Source organism: Xyrauchen texanus, chromosome 14, assembly GCF_025860055.1.
Source record: "Xyrauchen texanus isolate HMW12.3.18 chromosome 14, RBS_HiC_50CHRs, whole genome shotgun sequence".
Classification (NCBI taxonomy): domain Eukaryota; kingdom Metazoa; phylum Chordata; class Actinopteri; order Cypriniformes; family Catostomidae; genus Xyrauchen; species Xyrauchen texanus.
Window position 1 is genome coordinate 22,554,499 of NC_068289.1, and position 17,721 is coordinate 22,572,219.

General features: G+C 36.4%; 1 protein-coding gene across 1 annotated transcript in view; it reads left to right on the forward strand.

Moving 5' to 3' along the window:
* Positions 1–14,504: 14,504 nt before the first annotated feature.
* Positions 14,505–17,721, forward strand: part of LOC127655020 (myosin-IIIb-like) — a 48,265-nt gene continuing 45,048 nt past the window's right edge. The window contains exons 1-3 of the mRNA XM_052142612.1: positions 14,505–14,548; positions 14,825–14,861; positions 16,339–16,401. Coding sequence (XP_051998572.1) covers positions 14,542–14,548; positions 14,825–14,861; positions 16,339–16,401 — 107 coding nt within the window. The 5' untranslated portion in view covers positions 14,505–14,541. The remainder of the gene's footprint in view (positions 14,549–14,824; positions 14,862–16,338; positions 16,402–17,721) is intronic.

Here is a 17,721-nt window from a genome sequence, read left to right on the forward strand (position 1 = left end):
CTGACTTGAAGAAATTTCTTAGGAATGGTGTTTGTGTGCCCGTTTTTACACCAGACAGCTTCACGCATAAAAGGCCAGGGCTTAAACACCATAGCCAATTCTGAAGTTATTGTAGAAAGGTTTCAACTAGGTTGTGTAGAAGGACACTCCCATAACATCAGCTTAGTGATGCAATGTCAAGTGTAATGAATCGTAAGTGAACAAAAGACAATAGTAGGGAGTGTTTTAACTTGAAAGTAAATAACAGCATGTTTGTTTATGTTTAGATGAAGAAAATGAATGTATAAAGTGAGTATACAGTTTCTCATAAAGTAAAAATGCATCACCTCAGATATTTTGCACCATTCCTGTCAGTGTGGAAACCTTGTGCACATGCTAAAACTGACAGACTTTTGACTTGAAATGGAAGTGCACTGAAGTCAGTTAAGTGAATAAGTGTATTCCGAGCTCTTGTGTTGACAAATTAACTGTACTGTGAAAGTAGACAGAACTTCTACATTCTTCATATCTACAGTAGATGGATCATGTAAGTGACAATTTTTGGATTAAAACTGTGAATTTCTGTCGAAACGTAAACTGTGAGTAGACTGTGGTGTGACATTTTTGCCAGTCAGTGATGCAGATTGCAGACAATATTCTTGTGCTTTGTGTTTGAACCATGTGGTCAAAATAACTTTTTGATGAAGTCACTTCATTAAATACGATGTCAGAAGATCAAGCCATTATTTGTATTGGAAACGGCACTCTACATCAACTTCTACACAACTTCTGATCAAAACCAAGCACTGTAGAATAAAATGTTTTATAAATAAACTTGGTTCGTTTGACCAAATATGTCAAACAATGTAACTGTACGTTATGTATCCTGTCAGTCTGATCAGTATTGGGTGAATTGGCAAAGTGAGACTTTTTGAAAATGTTCATTTCCTGGTACTTTTAATTATGATCCAAATGCCAAATAACCTGACATCATACTTTTATATAGCACTTAGGATGTCTCCTACCTAAACACAAGAAAGGAGAGATTAATGCTAAATACAGGATGATGATCCTTTGAAAACCCTCTTTTGACCAAAAAACTGATTTTTTCAGACAATACCACTAAAGTGGGACATTTAATTTAGGCTTACATAAAGATGAAAAAAACATTAAAAATCTTAAATTTAACAAATTTAAGTTGTTAATTCTCCTTAAAATATCCATTATGATTAACCATTTGTTGTGTTTTTAACCATTAGTACAACAATTTTGTGAACAGAAAAAAAGATCCTTCTGAACAAGATGAATGCAGTTCAGTATTTGAAAATAATATAATTTTGATTGCATGCATATCCACAACAAAGGTGCAGGTGCTCAACTCAAACAAATCATCAAAAAAGGGAAAACAGGATACAGGGTTGTGAGTTATAACAATGACAAATGACAAACCCTGGTTTACAGCCAAACTCAGAAGGTTAAGGTTTGATAAGGAAGAGGCCTTCAGGAGTAAGGACTAAGACAGATTTAAAGAGGCGAAGTACAAGTTTAGCAAGGTGGTGAAAGAGGCTAAATGACGGTACTCTGAGAAGCTCCAACACCAGCTCTCAGCCAACGACTCTGTGTCTGTCTGGAAAGGGCTCAGGCAGATCACCAACTACAAGCCTAAAGCCCCCCAGGCCATCAACGACTGACACCTAGCCAACGACCTGAATGAGTTCTACTGCCGCTTTGAAAGACAAAGTCCTGTAACCATTCCCCACTCCACCTCCCAACAAAGGGCCAGTCCTGAAACCATCCCCCACGACACCTTCCAACAGCTCCAGCTACAGTGCATCACCTCCACCTCCCCCACCTCAGCAGGGGCCTGGGCACCCCACCAATGCTCACATTAAATGTACCCCCCTCCACCCCCACCCACCTCAGTGATGACTCTTTCCATCCATGAGAGGGACATCAACAAACTCTTCAGGAGACATAAAGCTGCTGGACCAGATGCTGTCTCCCCATCCAGCTTGAAGCACTGCGCTGATCAGCTGTCTCCATTGTTCACAGACATTTTCAACACCTCACTGGAGACATGTTACGTGCCAGCCTGCTTCAAGTCCTCAACTATCATCCCTGTTCCCAAGAAGTCAAGGACCACAGGACTTAACGACTTCAGACCCGTCGCCCTGACCTCTGTGGTTATGAAGTCCTTTGAGCGCCTTGTGCTTTCACACCTCAAAGACATCACCGACCCCCTCCTGGACCCCCTGCAGTTTGTATACAGAACCAACAGGTCTGTAGACGATGCAGTCAACTTCGCCCTCCACTACATCCTCCAGTTTGTGGATTTCAGCTCTGCCTTTAACACCATCATCCCGGCTCTGCTCCAGGAGAAGCTCTCACAGCTAAGTGTGCCTGACTCCACCTGCAGGTGGATCATTGACTTCCTGTCTGACAGGAAGCAGCATGTGAAGCTGGGGAAACACATCTCCCACTCACAGACCATTAGCACTGGATCCCCCCAGGGCTGCGTTCTTTCTCCTCTGCTCTTCTCCCTGTACACTAACAACTGCACCTCCAATCACCAGTCCGTCAAGCTTCTGAAGTTTGCGGACGACACCTCCCTCATCTGATGGTGACGAGTCCGCCTACAGGTGGGAGGCTGACCACCTGGTGACCTGGTGCAATCAAAACAACCTTGAGCTCAATGCTCTAAAGACATTGGAGATGGTTGTGGACTTCAAGAAGAACTCAGCCTCACCTGCACCTGCCCCCACCACCCTCTGTGACTCCACAATCGACACTGTGGAGTCTTTCCGCTTCCTGGGAACTATCATCTCCCAGGACCTCAAGTGGGAGCTGAACATCAGCTCCCTCATCAAGAAAGCACAACAGAGAATGTACTTCCTGTGACAGCTGAAGAAATTCAACCTGCCAAAGACAATGATGGTGCACTTCTACACAGCCATCATCGAGTCCGTCCTCACATCCTCCATCACTATCTGGTACGCTGCTACTACTGCCAAGGACAAGGGCAGACTGCAGCGTGTCATCCAGTCTGCAGAGAAGGTGATTGGCTGCAATCTGCCGCCGCTCCAGGACCTGTACACCTCAAGGACCCTGAAGCATGCTGGAAAGATTGTGACTGATCTCTCCCACCCCGGCCACAATCTCTTTGAGACACTCCCCTCTGGCAGAAGGCTGTGGTCCATCAGGACAAAAACCTCACACCACAAGAACAGTTTCTTCCCATCCGCCACTTGCCTTATCAACAAGGCCCGGTACCCACCCTGACACTCTCCACACTCCACCTCTGGCTCTACATGCCACTGTACTTACTCTGCTGCTCTTTTATTTAAATTTTTATTCTTACTTTTAATATATATTGTGTGGACATATTTATATTTATATTGCTTATATTTTAATACTTGATTTTTATATTTCGAGAATGTGTGACACACGCCTACAACACCAAAACCAATTCCTTGTATGCGTAAAAAACATAGTTGGCAATAAAGCTTTTTCTGATTCTGATTAATTTGTGTGAAGATTTGAAGATTTTTGGCCGATACCGATTTTAACAGACTATTGTCTGATACGGATATTTTGCCTCTTACGTTAATTTGTCATCAGATCACTTTTTTGCTCAGAAATTATGTTTTAAAACTGCACAAAGAGGTAAAAAAAAGGTTTTTATTGTTCTAAAAGAAATAATTTCTATTAAAAATGGATTTGATCTGTTGAACACAAGGCAGGCCAGAATTTTAAAGAGAGGCAAAATGAGAAAAAAAATAAAAGATAAAAAAAATTAAGAATTTTCTTTTTATTAAATAAAGAAATATCAAAGCACAATGAATGATGTGATGTTTTTTGAACTTCTAAAACAGTTAAGCATTTCTGTTTTTGCTGTTCAAAACAACAGATCTCTACATGTACATACTATAGATGATAAAACATCAGAAATTCATATTATGCATATGTTGGGCAATTCCATGAAAACGTCAACCAGATCATGGAAAAATAAAAGTTCTATTGTGTTATAATGGGTAATGCCACACACGCACACTGCTAGATGACGCCACTTGCTTACATAATGCTGACTGAATCGCTGAATGCAGTCTAAACTCACTGAGCACTAGGGCTGGGTGTCACCTTGCACCTCATGTTACATATTGCAATACACATGTCACGATTTGATATATTGCGATACATCATAATTTGATTAAACTATGAATCAATTCCAATTTCAATTCCAATTGATTTGGGTAAATTTCAGTTACAGTATATACTGATGTCTGATGAAGAGCATGTTGGTCAAAACTTCACGATTTTGTCTCTTTGTGAGATCATTAAATTGATTTGGAAGTAACAGTGTGCCAACTTTGTTGTTACAATCTTATCTCAAACAGTCATGTAGCCTTAATGGGTACCATACCAATTTTAAAGTTTTCTGGTTTAAAAGCATTTTGGATGGTTTTACTTTTACCTTATCATGTATAAGTAAGTGCCGCTTTCACAACTGTCATGTCTATAACAATGGTTTTTCCTCTTCAAAGTGAGAACGAGAATGATTAAAAATTTTATATTACGTATTCTTAGGAGTACCAACCCTTCTCCATTATGTGGCTTTCATTATTTCTGGATTGTGCCGAATTAAAAGAGTTTTAAGAAAGTTTGATGATAATTAATTATTAATAAACCATTGTTGTCTGCACTTTGCTTAAAACCAATTTGCCGATGGTTTAAATTCGGTCAATAAATATCGGCTGCAGATACATCAGTGCATCCCTAATGCTGTCCCACTTTACCAGTATCACCTGGTTCCACTTTGCCAATATTCCTCTAGTAAAGTGAGACAGAGAAAAAACTTATTCTATAGAAAATATTAACAAATTATTTGGAAGTACTCTTAAGCCTATATTTTCTGGTACACTTTCACATCATAGATTGTTAAATGAACATTTAGTCAACTTGTACTTAAAAATGTTTTTTTTTTTTTACATTAACTTAAGATTTAGCTCAGATATGTCAATGTCATTTACTTATTATACTGGATATACTGGGGATCATGTTTAGCTGTCCCTCTTTGCCCCATTTACCCTAATTCACAGATGCACATTTATCACACAAAATGCTGAGAATAATAAGTGTCAGTGACAGTTTATTCATGATGACATTTCTTTTCCCAAGTGGTATTGTTATATTTTAGCCTAAAATGAGTCATCACTCTACTGTAAATGACTAAGCATGAAGGATGCATGATGAAAGCTGATGAAGGGTGTATTTTCAATTGCACAGTCTTAATAGGTGCTGCCAGTCATTGCCATTCAAACATTTGTGGCTACTGTCATTGAGTTCCACACAGCGATTTTCAATGGTGTCCTTGTGTTTTGATTTGCTATCACTTTTAACTCTGAAACCGTAGCAGCAATTAATTTGCTGAGGTTTGGTGACTGACAGCACACTGTTAAAGGCTGTTTTGTTCTCTCTCTCTCAAGAGGGTTAACTAGAGACTAAGGTCTAAATCTGTTCAAGTTCATCCAGGCCAAGAAAGAATATAATGACCCCTTTCTGTAATGATTAGTTTCAGAAGAAATATATGAGTTCCGGAGAAGTTAATAGTGAATACATCACTCAGTTTTCTGATGGAAATACATTTTTCTTTTGTGTTATAATGGATCACACATTTAGAACAACATACACTGCATTAGATTTGCAGCTCTCTCAGTTTCCTCCTGCGTGTATTATTCAATTGTGTTATGGCTCAATGTTCAATGATGTCGTGCTGAGGCCCAGAAACCAAACCCCTGTAAACATGCTTGTGTGCTGAATGGAAAGTGGGTTGGCTGCACATTAGCTGCCTAGCGACACACTGACCAATACACCGCCTATATTTTGCATGACCTCATATTTTATTAGCTTACAAACTGGATTTGTTTGGACTGTTGTAGTTGTTTTTATCACGCTTTGTAATGACACAGTGAATATTTTGATGCCACATGTATTCCAGCTTCTGCAGCAGGTATCATTATTTATCATCATTCTTTGAGAATTTATTAATACAGTATGTGCAGTTCTACCAATAGTTGAGTTTACTAGTTAATGGAGTACAGACACTCAATGTGTGAATTTCACACAAAAAAAACATGTATCAGGTCACATTACACCTTTAAATAATATATATACATATAAAATAAATTAATAATGATTTGAATAAAAAAAATAAGCCTTTTTTAAGGACATTAATTTCGGACATTAAGATTTTTTTGCATTGTGTTTGCATTCTTTCCATGACAGTAAAGCACATTTTGGGTGTTTCTTCAATTTCTGCAACTTTTTGCTTGTTAAGTGCACTTTTTTGTCTTGTAAATATTTTTTTAACATTTTCAGTGTACTGTGTATATATATATATATATATATATATATATATATATATATATATATATATACACACACAATATAAAAATTCTACATTCTATCAATTAATATTATATCATCAAATTGCATATATAACAGTGATATAAGCTGTCACTGTTTGAGTTTATGGTACATTCATTTTTATAGCAAGCACTAGGATGGTACTGTCTCTTTAAGAGTTCAAAGAACTCCGAGAGAGAGCAGTCTCTTGGTTTCATTACCACATCTGTACTCTGTGTGATTAAAATAATTGTTTCTTTTTATTTGATCAAAAACTGAACTGAACAGAAAGGATATTAAAAGATAAGTGGCTGAAAGTGGAGTGCCTGTATCTCATCTTTGATGGACACACATTACACGGAAAAGATATTCAGTTTTAATCTTACATAAAAACCTTTTTTTTTTAACAAAACGAGGCGATTTTTTTCATTTACCGTAATTTCCGGACTATTGAGCGCACCTGAATATAAGCCGCACCCACTGATTTTTAAATAAAATATTATTTTGAACATAAATAAGCCGCACCTGTCTATAAGCCGCAGGTGCCTACCGGTACATTGAAACAAATGAACTTTACTCAGGCTTTAACGAAACACGGCTTGTAACAAAAATAAATAGGCTTTAACAAAACACAGTGTGGCAGCGGGGGCGTGGTCAAGCGCCCGTCCGGGAGAGAAAAGCGGTAAGGGCGCTTACACCTGAGCTAAATTATGTCTAACACCGGTGTCTAATTTCAGTAAGCATGGGGAGAGCGGCATAAAAAGGCAGCAGCCACAGAGCTGAGAGAGTGACACACGTCAGTCTAGTGTTGGCACATAGAAGAATTGAGAAACTTTATAAAATTGATTGTAAACATTGCTGTGGCCATTAAAAGCCTTACCTGGAACATTCAATTCAATTCAATTCAATTAAATTTTATTTGTATAGCGCCTTTCACAACACACATCGTTTCAAAGCAGCTTCACAGAACATCAGCATTAACAGACGACAAAAACTGCAACGTCCATAAAGTCGATTAATCATCATTGTGTAATTTAGACAAAATTTGATTTTAATGGTTTAAAAATAATTAAATGATAATTATATTAACTCTTTCCCTTCCAAACACGGAATTTTCCGGGTTTTATGAAAAAGCTTCCGCCAAACACGGAATTTTCCTGGTATCCGTGTTTTAGGTGGAATACGGTAAGAAAGACCCGCACGCATGTTTTGAAAGAGTACGCAACTCTTTGATCAAAGAAACAGACTGCGATCGTCTTAAACGTAAGTGGGGTTTTGAGAATGTAGCTCAAAATGTAGATAGAAATGCCTTTTTCTCAGCTTTTTGTCCGAAATGTTGTTTTTGACAAAGCCTACCTTTAATGCCTTAATGGCATTAAAAATAACAAATGAAGATAAAATAAAATCGTTTTTTATTTGCCTAAAAGCAGAGGCTCAGATCTTTATTTTGATATATAGCATCTTCATATATTCATGGAATTAAATATTCTATGGGCCATTAAAGTTTTGCTGAAAATCGTCAAAAACCCTGGCGGTGGCTGGCAACTTTTTTTTTTTTTTTTTAAAACGCTGGCGGGAAAGAGTTAATAACCCCAGTGAGCAAGCCGTAGGCTGACTGTGGCAAGGAACACAAAACTCCATAAGATGTAGATTAATGGAGAAAAATAACATTGGGAGAAACCAGACTCACAGTGGGGGCCAGTTCCCTCTGGCTAACATTATGAATGTAATGTAAATATTAATTATGTATAGGTAAAATCATGTTTTAAAATTATTAAACTAAGTGTTAAGGTGTCAGTGAGTAAAAATCGATTGTGTTTGAACTGTAAGATTAATGACCAAAGTCTTTGAAGTCCATCTAGATTAATTGTAGAGGTTCATAGATGCAAGTGTCCCTGTCAATTGGCCGATCGAAGGCTTTTGTGGGCAATAGTTAGTCTATGCATTCCATTTCACGATCGTAGTCCATCAATCGACCGCATTTAGTCATCATCATTCAGCGACATGTAGCAGTGGAGTCCAACATGAAGCAGGAATGGTGCTGGATCCAGCCGGTTCTGGTGACCTCAGGATAGGAGTCCCGAGGTTGAGACAGGGAAACAAATAAAAAGATGTAAGCGTAGATGCCATTCAATTTATTGCAGAGTTTGAGATCATGCTCAATGTTTCTAGTTCCGGCAGACTCAACTAAAGCAGCCTAAGTGTGGGATAAATTAGGTGTATGCCTGGCTAAATAGATGAGTCTTTAGTCTAGACTTAAACTGAGAGAGTGTGTCTGCATCTCGAACAGTGTTTGGGAGATTATTCCATAGTTTAGGAGCCAAATATGAAAAGGATCTTCCTCCTTTTGTGGATTTTGATATTCTAGGAACTATTAATAGGCCAGAATTTTGCGATCTTAATGAACGTGTTGGAATATAGCGTGTTAGAAGATCACTTAAGTACTGTGGAGCTAGACCATTCAAAGCTTTGTACGTAGATAACAGAATTTTAAAATCAATACTGAAATTTAACAGGTAGCCAATGTAGCGATGATAAAATGGGGCTAATATGATCATATTTCTTGGTTCTCGTCAGCACTCTGGCTGCTGCATTTTGAACCAATTGAAGTTTATTTATTGATCTTGCTGGACATCCTCCCAGTAATGCATTACAATAATCTAGTCTTGAGGTCATGAACGCATGAATTAGTTTTTCGGCATCAGCAACCGAGAGCATGTGCCTTAATTTAGCAATATTTCTTAGGTGGAAGAATGCTGTTCTACAAACATTTGTAATTTGATTTTCAAAGGACAGATTTGTATCAAATATAACACCTAAGTTCTTTGCTGTTGAAGATGATGTAACGGTACATCCATCTAGAGTCAAATTATATTTTAGTGGCTTATTTTTAGAGCTTTTTGGTCCAATAATTAGAACCTCTGTTTTGTCAGAATTGAGTAGAAGGAAATTTCTGGCCATCCAATCTTTTATTTCATTGATACACTCTGTTAATTTTGATAAACATCAAGTGCCCTGCTGAAAACTGTCACACTGGTGCCCGTGTGACAGTTTTCCCAAGGAGGACACGTGAAGCAGGGCACTTGAAATTAGACACCAGTGTTAGACATAATTTAGCGCAGGTGTAAGCGCCCTTACAGCTTTTCTCTCCCAGACGGGCGCTTGACCACGCCCCCGCTGCCACACACGGCTTGTAATAAAACATTTGCAGTAAACAGTAGCCTAACAAGAAAGTCATTGGTCACTATCTTCCTCGTCCTGTGCACTGAATCCACTGAAGTCATCTCCTTCGGTGTCGAGTTGAATAGCCTCAGATTTAGTTGTCTTTTTGCACTGAGTCAATTCCTCACGCTGCTGTTTCCAACATCTTATCATCGACTCATTAAGACCAAGCTCCCGTGCAGCAGCTCTATTTCATTTTCCAACAGCCAGATCAATCGCCTTCAACTTGAAAGCAGCATCATATGCGTTTCTCAATGTCTTTGCCATGGTGAGGGTGACAAAATTACTACCGTAATCAGAATGATGGGAAGTTTGAGCGCGCTCGATTTAATCTAAACAGTAAACAAAAAAGTTGTTTTGACCTTACCCCGTTCGGCAATGTCATTGGTCTAATGAAAGCTTCACGCCGCCAAAAAACTGAGCACGTCACAGAATGTTTTTTTTTTGTTTTTTTTTATAAAATTTGAAAGCGGGAAAAATCCATATATTAGCCGCGTCATTGTATAAGCCGCGAGGTTCAAAGCGTGGGGAAAAAGTTGCGGCTTATAGTCCGGAAATTACGGTATTTATTTCTAAAAGTTTAATTCAAGCACCTTAAGCACTTCCAGGACTGTGTCCCTGCAAACAATGTAGAAAAAAGTGACAGAGAGATTTTGATGTTTGATGGGGTCATTTTATTTATGATCACATGGACAATAAACAATTTTACAAATTTAGAAATATCAGGCTCGATTTTCATGAGTGCAACATGTGCAATATTTTATAAAATTCTTATGAGAGCACTAATTCCAAGTGCAATTTTTGTGCCAGCACAAAGAGCAATGGGTGTGGGTGGGAGTGTTTGTGCTACTGTGGGTGTATTGTATGTTAATGAATTGGTGCAATTTGCTATTTTTCTGAGAAATAGGTCATTGAACTAATGCCTCCTACAGACGTTTGATTGTGGTAACATTCATATTACACAACTGTCTGTCATAGAAGTCATAGGGTTTACAAATTACACAAGGAATCAGCGACGGGGTGAACATATTACAAAACATTTCAAAATTGACGAATCCCTGACGACTCTACCTAGACTCCAAATTACGTTTCACAACGGAGTACACACGAGAAGTGATACGAGATACAAAAACAAATGCATGGTCATATGCTATGCATTTCAGAATATGATGTGTATATTTTTAATCGCCTAAAGGCATCATATATTTTATTGGTTACAATATGAAAAAGTACCTCCTACTGAAAAATCTACCTGTTTGCTTACCTGACTGTCCAAAATAATTGGCAATTTCTCTTCAACTCTTTCTCCACACGGTTGTGGTTCAGTTCAGATGAAACATGAAATCTCCTGCCAGTGTTCCACTAATCCTCCATTTTTTCGGTCCAATGAGACTTTTTAGACCGCAGCCATGCTAGTTGATGTTCTGTTGCAGGTACATTAGGACTCCAACCACTGAAACTTCCCGTGCCCTGTTTCTTGCTCTCTCATTGGCTGTAGGTCAACAGTTGCAGTTGTATGCAGTCCAAACACATTTCACATTGTGTGATTTAGAATGACTGGTCTAGATATTTAACATTCTAGATATCTCGCTGACATCGGCAACGCATCGGCGCTTCTCTCAGATCGCGTCTTAAAAAGTGGATTATCAAATTGTGTCCCTGACGATCATTGTTGTAGCCGTTTTATGAAACAAATATTTCTGAGATTTGTATTAAACTATCTTTAGGTCATGGTTTATTTTGTAATTATTAGGGCCCGTGCACCGATGATGCGAGGACCCTATTGTTCTACTAGGCTTTTATTATTATTATTATATACAGTAATAGCATTTTTGAGGGCCTAAACATACACATAAACTCATGAAACTTTGCACACGTATCAGGAGTGGTGAAAATTTACATCTGATATGGCTTTCAGAATAGGAGTGGAAAAATGGCTCGATAGCGCCACCTACAAAGTGAGTTTTACTCTACGTTTCACCTACATGTACGAATATTGGTACAAATGTGTAGCATGCCAATGCCTACAAAAATTTCTCTTGGATCCATGCCATAAACTCAACAGGAAGTCAGTAATTTAGATTTTTCTCTTAAAATTTTGCTCAGTTTTTGCCATTTCCAGGCCTCATACTTTAACAAACTCCTCCTAGAGATTTAATCAGATCTAATTTATATTTGGTTATTCTAAATTGCAAAGCTTTTGAGTTTTCACAGTACGGAGTGGCTGTGACGGTCTGACAAAGTTTGATGTTTCAAACAGGAAAGTTAACTCATACAGGAAGTATGAGAACAGGAAGTTGTTATAACTCATACATACAATGTCCAAACTGCCACAAACTTCACATGTTTGGTAATAGTCCCAGCCTGAATACATCTACGTGCCAATATTCAGTTATAGTCATAGTGCCACCTACTGGCAACAGCAAAATTCCAAATCTTGTACTTTAACAAATTCCTCCCAGAAAGTTTATCAGATCAACATTATATTTAGTCAGTCTTAATCTAACAGCCTTGGTGACGTTAAATTAAGAAGCTTTTGAGCTTTCATGAAGGGTGTGTCCGTGGCGGCCTGACAAAATTCGATGTGGAACAAATCATATTTGAGTTCTAAACATGCTCGAAAGATCATGAAATTTTACACACACCTCAAAAGTTGGTAAAATGTACGTCTGATACAGGTTTTAGAATTAGGTGTTGCAAAATGGCTTGATAGCGCCACCTACAAAGTTTCAATATAGCAGCCCTCATGCCATGTTTCACTTACACGTAAGAAAATTGGTAGGCAACATGTCAACACATACAAAAAAAAGTATCTTTCAGCCATGTCCTAAACCCAACAGGAAGTTAGCCATTGTGATTTTTCTTTTACATTTTTTCTCAGTTTTTGCCATTTCTAGGCCTTGTACTTTAACAAACTCCTCCTAGAGATTAAATTAGATCAACATCATATTCTGTCAGTCTAATCTAAAGGCCTTTACAATACTAAATTACGAAGCTTTTGCGTTTTCTTTGAACGGTGTGTCCGTGGCGTAATTTGATGTTTTGCCATGAAAGAGGAAGTTGTTGTAACTCAAACAAACAATGCTCCAGACTTCACATGTTTGATAACAGTCCTGGCCTGAATACACCTAAATAACAATATTAAGTTATAGTCATAGCACCACCTACTGGCAACAGGAAGTGACATGTTTTGATGTATAGTTATAAAAGTTGTATTTGTTGTGAAGTTGCCTGAGAAAAATGCATTGTCTTAAATATCTGCTGTGATGTAAGATTTTGTCAGGCTAAATGTCAGTATCATTATTCTGATGTTATTTCCATATCTTTGATAAAATGTGTTGTGAAATGAAAAGCCTTTACCTCCTTAACTCTCCTGTTCTCTCAAAATTACATACAAATACATGACGTGAAGACTGAAATACATTATAACAAAAAGGTGCTAAAAAGTGCTACAAAAATGTAATGCCGTTCCCCTGGCACAGCAGCCCCAACGTGCACCAGGGTGCAAGGGCCCGTTCATCACTTCTTGCAGCTTTAATTATTATCATTATTGTTGTTATTATTTATTTGTAATTTTTATGTTATCGTAAAGTCGCTGCAAAACGGGTCAGTCAAAGAAGTTAGACAGAGTAAAATGTTGGATTTGGTATTATTGTTTTGACCACTTCGTTATTTTGATTATATATATATTTGATTATATATTTTATATGAAGTGTGATTTGAATTTAGAATTATTTTTGTTTTAATTTTTCATGTTTCAATAAATTAATTAGATTTTTCTTTGTTTTCTTCAAACCTAAATTGACACATACTTCATCTCTAGAATTCAGTTGACTTGGTTATCAAGTATGCTAACTTTTGAAGAAAAATATTGTTTGGTGCAAATTTTAGGTGTGGTGGAAATGACGGCAGAACTTCGGTATGGTCTTACTTTTTGCAAAATGTATAGACTACATCTTATAATAAGAATTGAAATGGTTTATGTTTATGTCACTCATTGTTTAGATTATTTTAGTTTTAAACATGCAATAATTTGTATTTTTAAAATTGATTTTCATTGTTTATTTTTTTTGAATGTCTGTGTCTTGCACAAGACTAAAACTGTCAAATCTATAAGGTATCTGAAAAGTACCACAAATAAATGACGAAGGCTTGGTAAAAACTTTGGTTACAATTTACAAACAATTTAGTTTTAATGTGACCTTCATATAACCAAACAAAAAAAAGTTTAAATATGTTTTTTTTTTAATAAACAAACCCCTGGGATAGGAAAGTGCCCAAAAGTTGAAGAACCACCATGATATGGAGGAGTAAGTGTGCCATGTTATGGAGTATGAAAGATATAAAATATATTAATTAATTTATTTAAGATTTATTTAGTAATATGGCAAAAAATATGGTTAGTAATATGGTTTTTTTTTCTTCCTCATTCTCAATGATGATTCTCATGAAATTTTCATGAATGCAATACAGTAGTTTTACTTTTGGCATAGCAGTAATACAAATTTGGGAGGATATGTGCTTTATTTTTATCAAAGAACGCCACAATGCAAAAACTGTCTTTGTGGTCCTAAAAAAAGACTATAATGTGTGTTAAAGTTTAGTGGGAAATATGACCCAGACAATGTTCTTGACAGGTTTTGTGAGATTTACTCGAACAGGCCTAATAGTTCCTATAGATTATACATTTCTTTTTATTCTCTCCCACCCCTGCATAATATCATGCCATGTGACTTGTGTAATGTCAGGCTGTTTGTAAGTATACAGTGTTTTGTTGCACCTGTGATTGAGCTGTCAGGTGCTCTGGTATTGGTCATGTGTATGCACTGCTTCCTCTTAGAAGTCCTCACACAGGAACTTATCAAATTCTAGTGAATTATTAACCTCAGGATAGCTAGCAAGGCTTGAAAATCACTTTGTATATGTCAGAAAACAGCTATGGCAGGTAGGTGTTCCCTAAAATATTGTTTTGAATAGTTAAAAAATTAGTGCAATCTAAGTCCGCAAAGAAAGAAATAGGTGGATGTGTTTACAGGTGATGTGCTGGTGATCCAGTGTGCTGTGATAGGTTATTTGTTACAGACCGGTTAAAGCAGAGTTAAAGCATCAAGACAGAGCTAGTGTAGGCTAACCACGATCAGTTGTTCTGTTATCTAATATTTAATAAATGACAGATAATAAAGGTAGAAATCAATGACCAATATTTTCAATATTCTTACAGGACAAGCCAGTGGAAGAACTGATGCAGTAAAAGACAGGTAATTTGGATTTTATTCAAAAATCATTCATCATCTTGACCATTTAGAGAGTCTTCTCTTTAGCTTGAGAAAAAACCTACATAACTTTACACCTCTGTTATTTTAAAGGAATATATAATAACAAGTTAAGCTCAATCGACAGCATTTGTGGCATAATGCCGATTATGACAAAATTGAATTTCGACTCGTCCCTCCTTTTCTTTAAAATACAATTGCAAAAATCTGGGTTATAGTGAGGCACTTCCAATGGCAGTGATCTGTAAATGATAAAATACTTACAGTTTCAAAAGTATAGCCACAAGACTAAAACAATGTGTGTGTTAACATGATTTTAGTGTCATAATATCACATACAAACCTTTTCTGTGTAAAGTTATATCCAATAAAGAAATTGTCACAGCTAAAATAATATAAAAGTTTTAAATGAAGAATTATTCTAAATGCTTTTATAAAGTATTAAGCTTCACATTTCTGCATTTAAACCCCCTAAAATTGGCCCCTATTCACTTCCATTGTAAGTGTCTCACTGTAACATTATTATTCATTTTTTATTTTATTTTTTAAATAAACATCGTTCCACAAATCCTTAATTTAGTAATTTAATTTGATCCCAGAATATTCCTTTAAGGGATTGGCCTAAATCATACTCATAACATTGGATATTAGTTCACTTATTTATGGTTGCATTAGAGAAAATTATCACAGCAAGTGATATTTATTTTAAAGAAAGACAGCACAAGTGCACTTTTCAAGAAAAATATTTCACAAAAAGGTGCTTTTTAGATTTTAAATGGTGAAAGATGATATAGATGTTCTGTTTATATTATCTGAATGTCATTAACAAATTAAAAAAGTTAGCAAATCATGAAACCAAGTGGCATCTGCAAACAAATTATAATAGTGGCTTTCTCAGAACTAACTTCACTTTTCTGAGCCATTTTTGTCATTACTATATAGTAATTGTTGTGTTTTTGCGTTTTTTTCTCTCTTAAAAGAGTAACCACAGCTGTACAGTATAGTTCATCACATTTTATATATATATATATATATATATATATATATATATATATATATATATATATATATACGTATGTGTAAATACAAAAACAAATGTGTTATATACAATAGCAAGTTATATATAATATATGCAAGGGAATGCATGGCAGAAGAGGTAGGGTTTTTGGATAAACATTTTTTTTTTTTAAATATATATATATATATATATATATATATATAGAGAGAGAGAGCGAGAGAGAGAGAGAGAGAGAGAGAGAGAGAGAGAGAGAGAGAGAGAGAGAGAGAGACACTAAGCTTATATGGACTTATTAATAGAAAGGAAAGGTAGAAATTACACCTGAGTGTAGTGAACCATATGTGTATGTATGGATCCAATTAAAGCTCATGGTAAGTGTGTGTGTTATGCTTGACTGAGGGGGCTAACTAACCCTGAGATATGTGTGTTTTTACCCTGTGCCCAGAGGGCTGGATAACTCTGAGGAAACAGACAAGAAAGAGTTTTATCACCTCCACGGCAGAATATGGTGAGAGACAGACTGTGGTTCTTCAATGTGTCAACAATGAATCATACTGTACACAACTGAAGAACACACATCTCTGCAATATAGACTGTCTATAAATGTGCATGTCTGATGAGACTAGGTTAGACTAGGTCAGACAGAGTTGACTGGTCTTGCTTCTAAATACAGCGTTCACTAGTCACATTTGGCTGGTAGACAGCAAAGTCCCTTGCATCCCCTTAACAGGATTACAGCGGACAGGAGGATTGTGTACTTCATCCCTGAATTAAGTCATGCTGCAGTGTATGTGAGAGAGGAGGTCAGAAAATCAGATTATCTTGTAAAACATTCTTTCTCTCTGCCTTTGCTGTCAACTCTAATTTCACATACATGCTTACCTGACCAATACTGTCACGCTTCTCTAGACCAGTTCCAGAAATTAGCACTCCATGTACTGACTGGTTAGAGATGTGGTCAATTGAAAGTTATGCTCAGTTAGCCTGCTTTTCTATTTCTGAGTTAAGGTGTAGTTTCATGTCAAATCTCTCCTCAACAAGCCAAACAATTTTAGGTAACAATTTGGGATATGCACTAAAGTGTAATACTCAGGGTTTGTTCAGATCACTAACTCTAAGTACAGTATGAGCAAAAGTAATAGTGATGATTCCCTTAGCAAACATCTACATTTAAGTAACTACTTGTTACTCATTTTTACATGAATTTTGTGAACGTTTGTCAAAATTATTTTTGCAGATTTAAAGAAAATCTTAAAATTAGCCACTGAAAGTTAGTTTATTTATTGGGTGATGTTTTACATTAATAAGTGGTTTCCAAATGTATTATTAATCATTTATATGAGATTATAACAAAATAAATAAAAAGGGCAACTTTCATGCAATACTTGCCAAATAGTGAACCATTTTACCACACATGTTTAAATGCTTAATACATATACTTAATTATACCTATATTAATAAATTCATGATTTATGTCACAATGCAGCAAAATGGGGGATTATGTCATTTTGCTTCTGTCTACTTTGTGTTTATATTCATTACTTTAATGGCTTGACTCACTTGTATAGTCACTTTCCTGGTTTTACCTTGTCCTAGTTACCAAAAGTCCTCTGCAAAAACACTTTGCTTATTCACAGCAAATATTATATATTAAAGCCATATGACCATTAAACCACTCTGAACTTTGTGCACTGCTTTCTAATATTGGCAACTCTTTAATAAATGCTTCATATGTGTCCACTTTATGTTAAGGTGCATTCATAGCTTATTAATGTTGAATAAGTGTTATTAAGCATTTATAAAAGTATGTGAAATGGTTCACTATTTG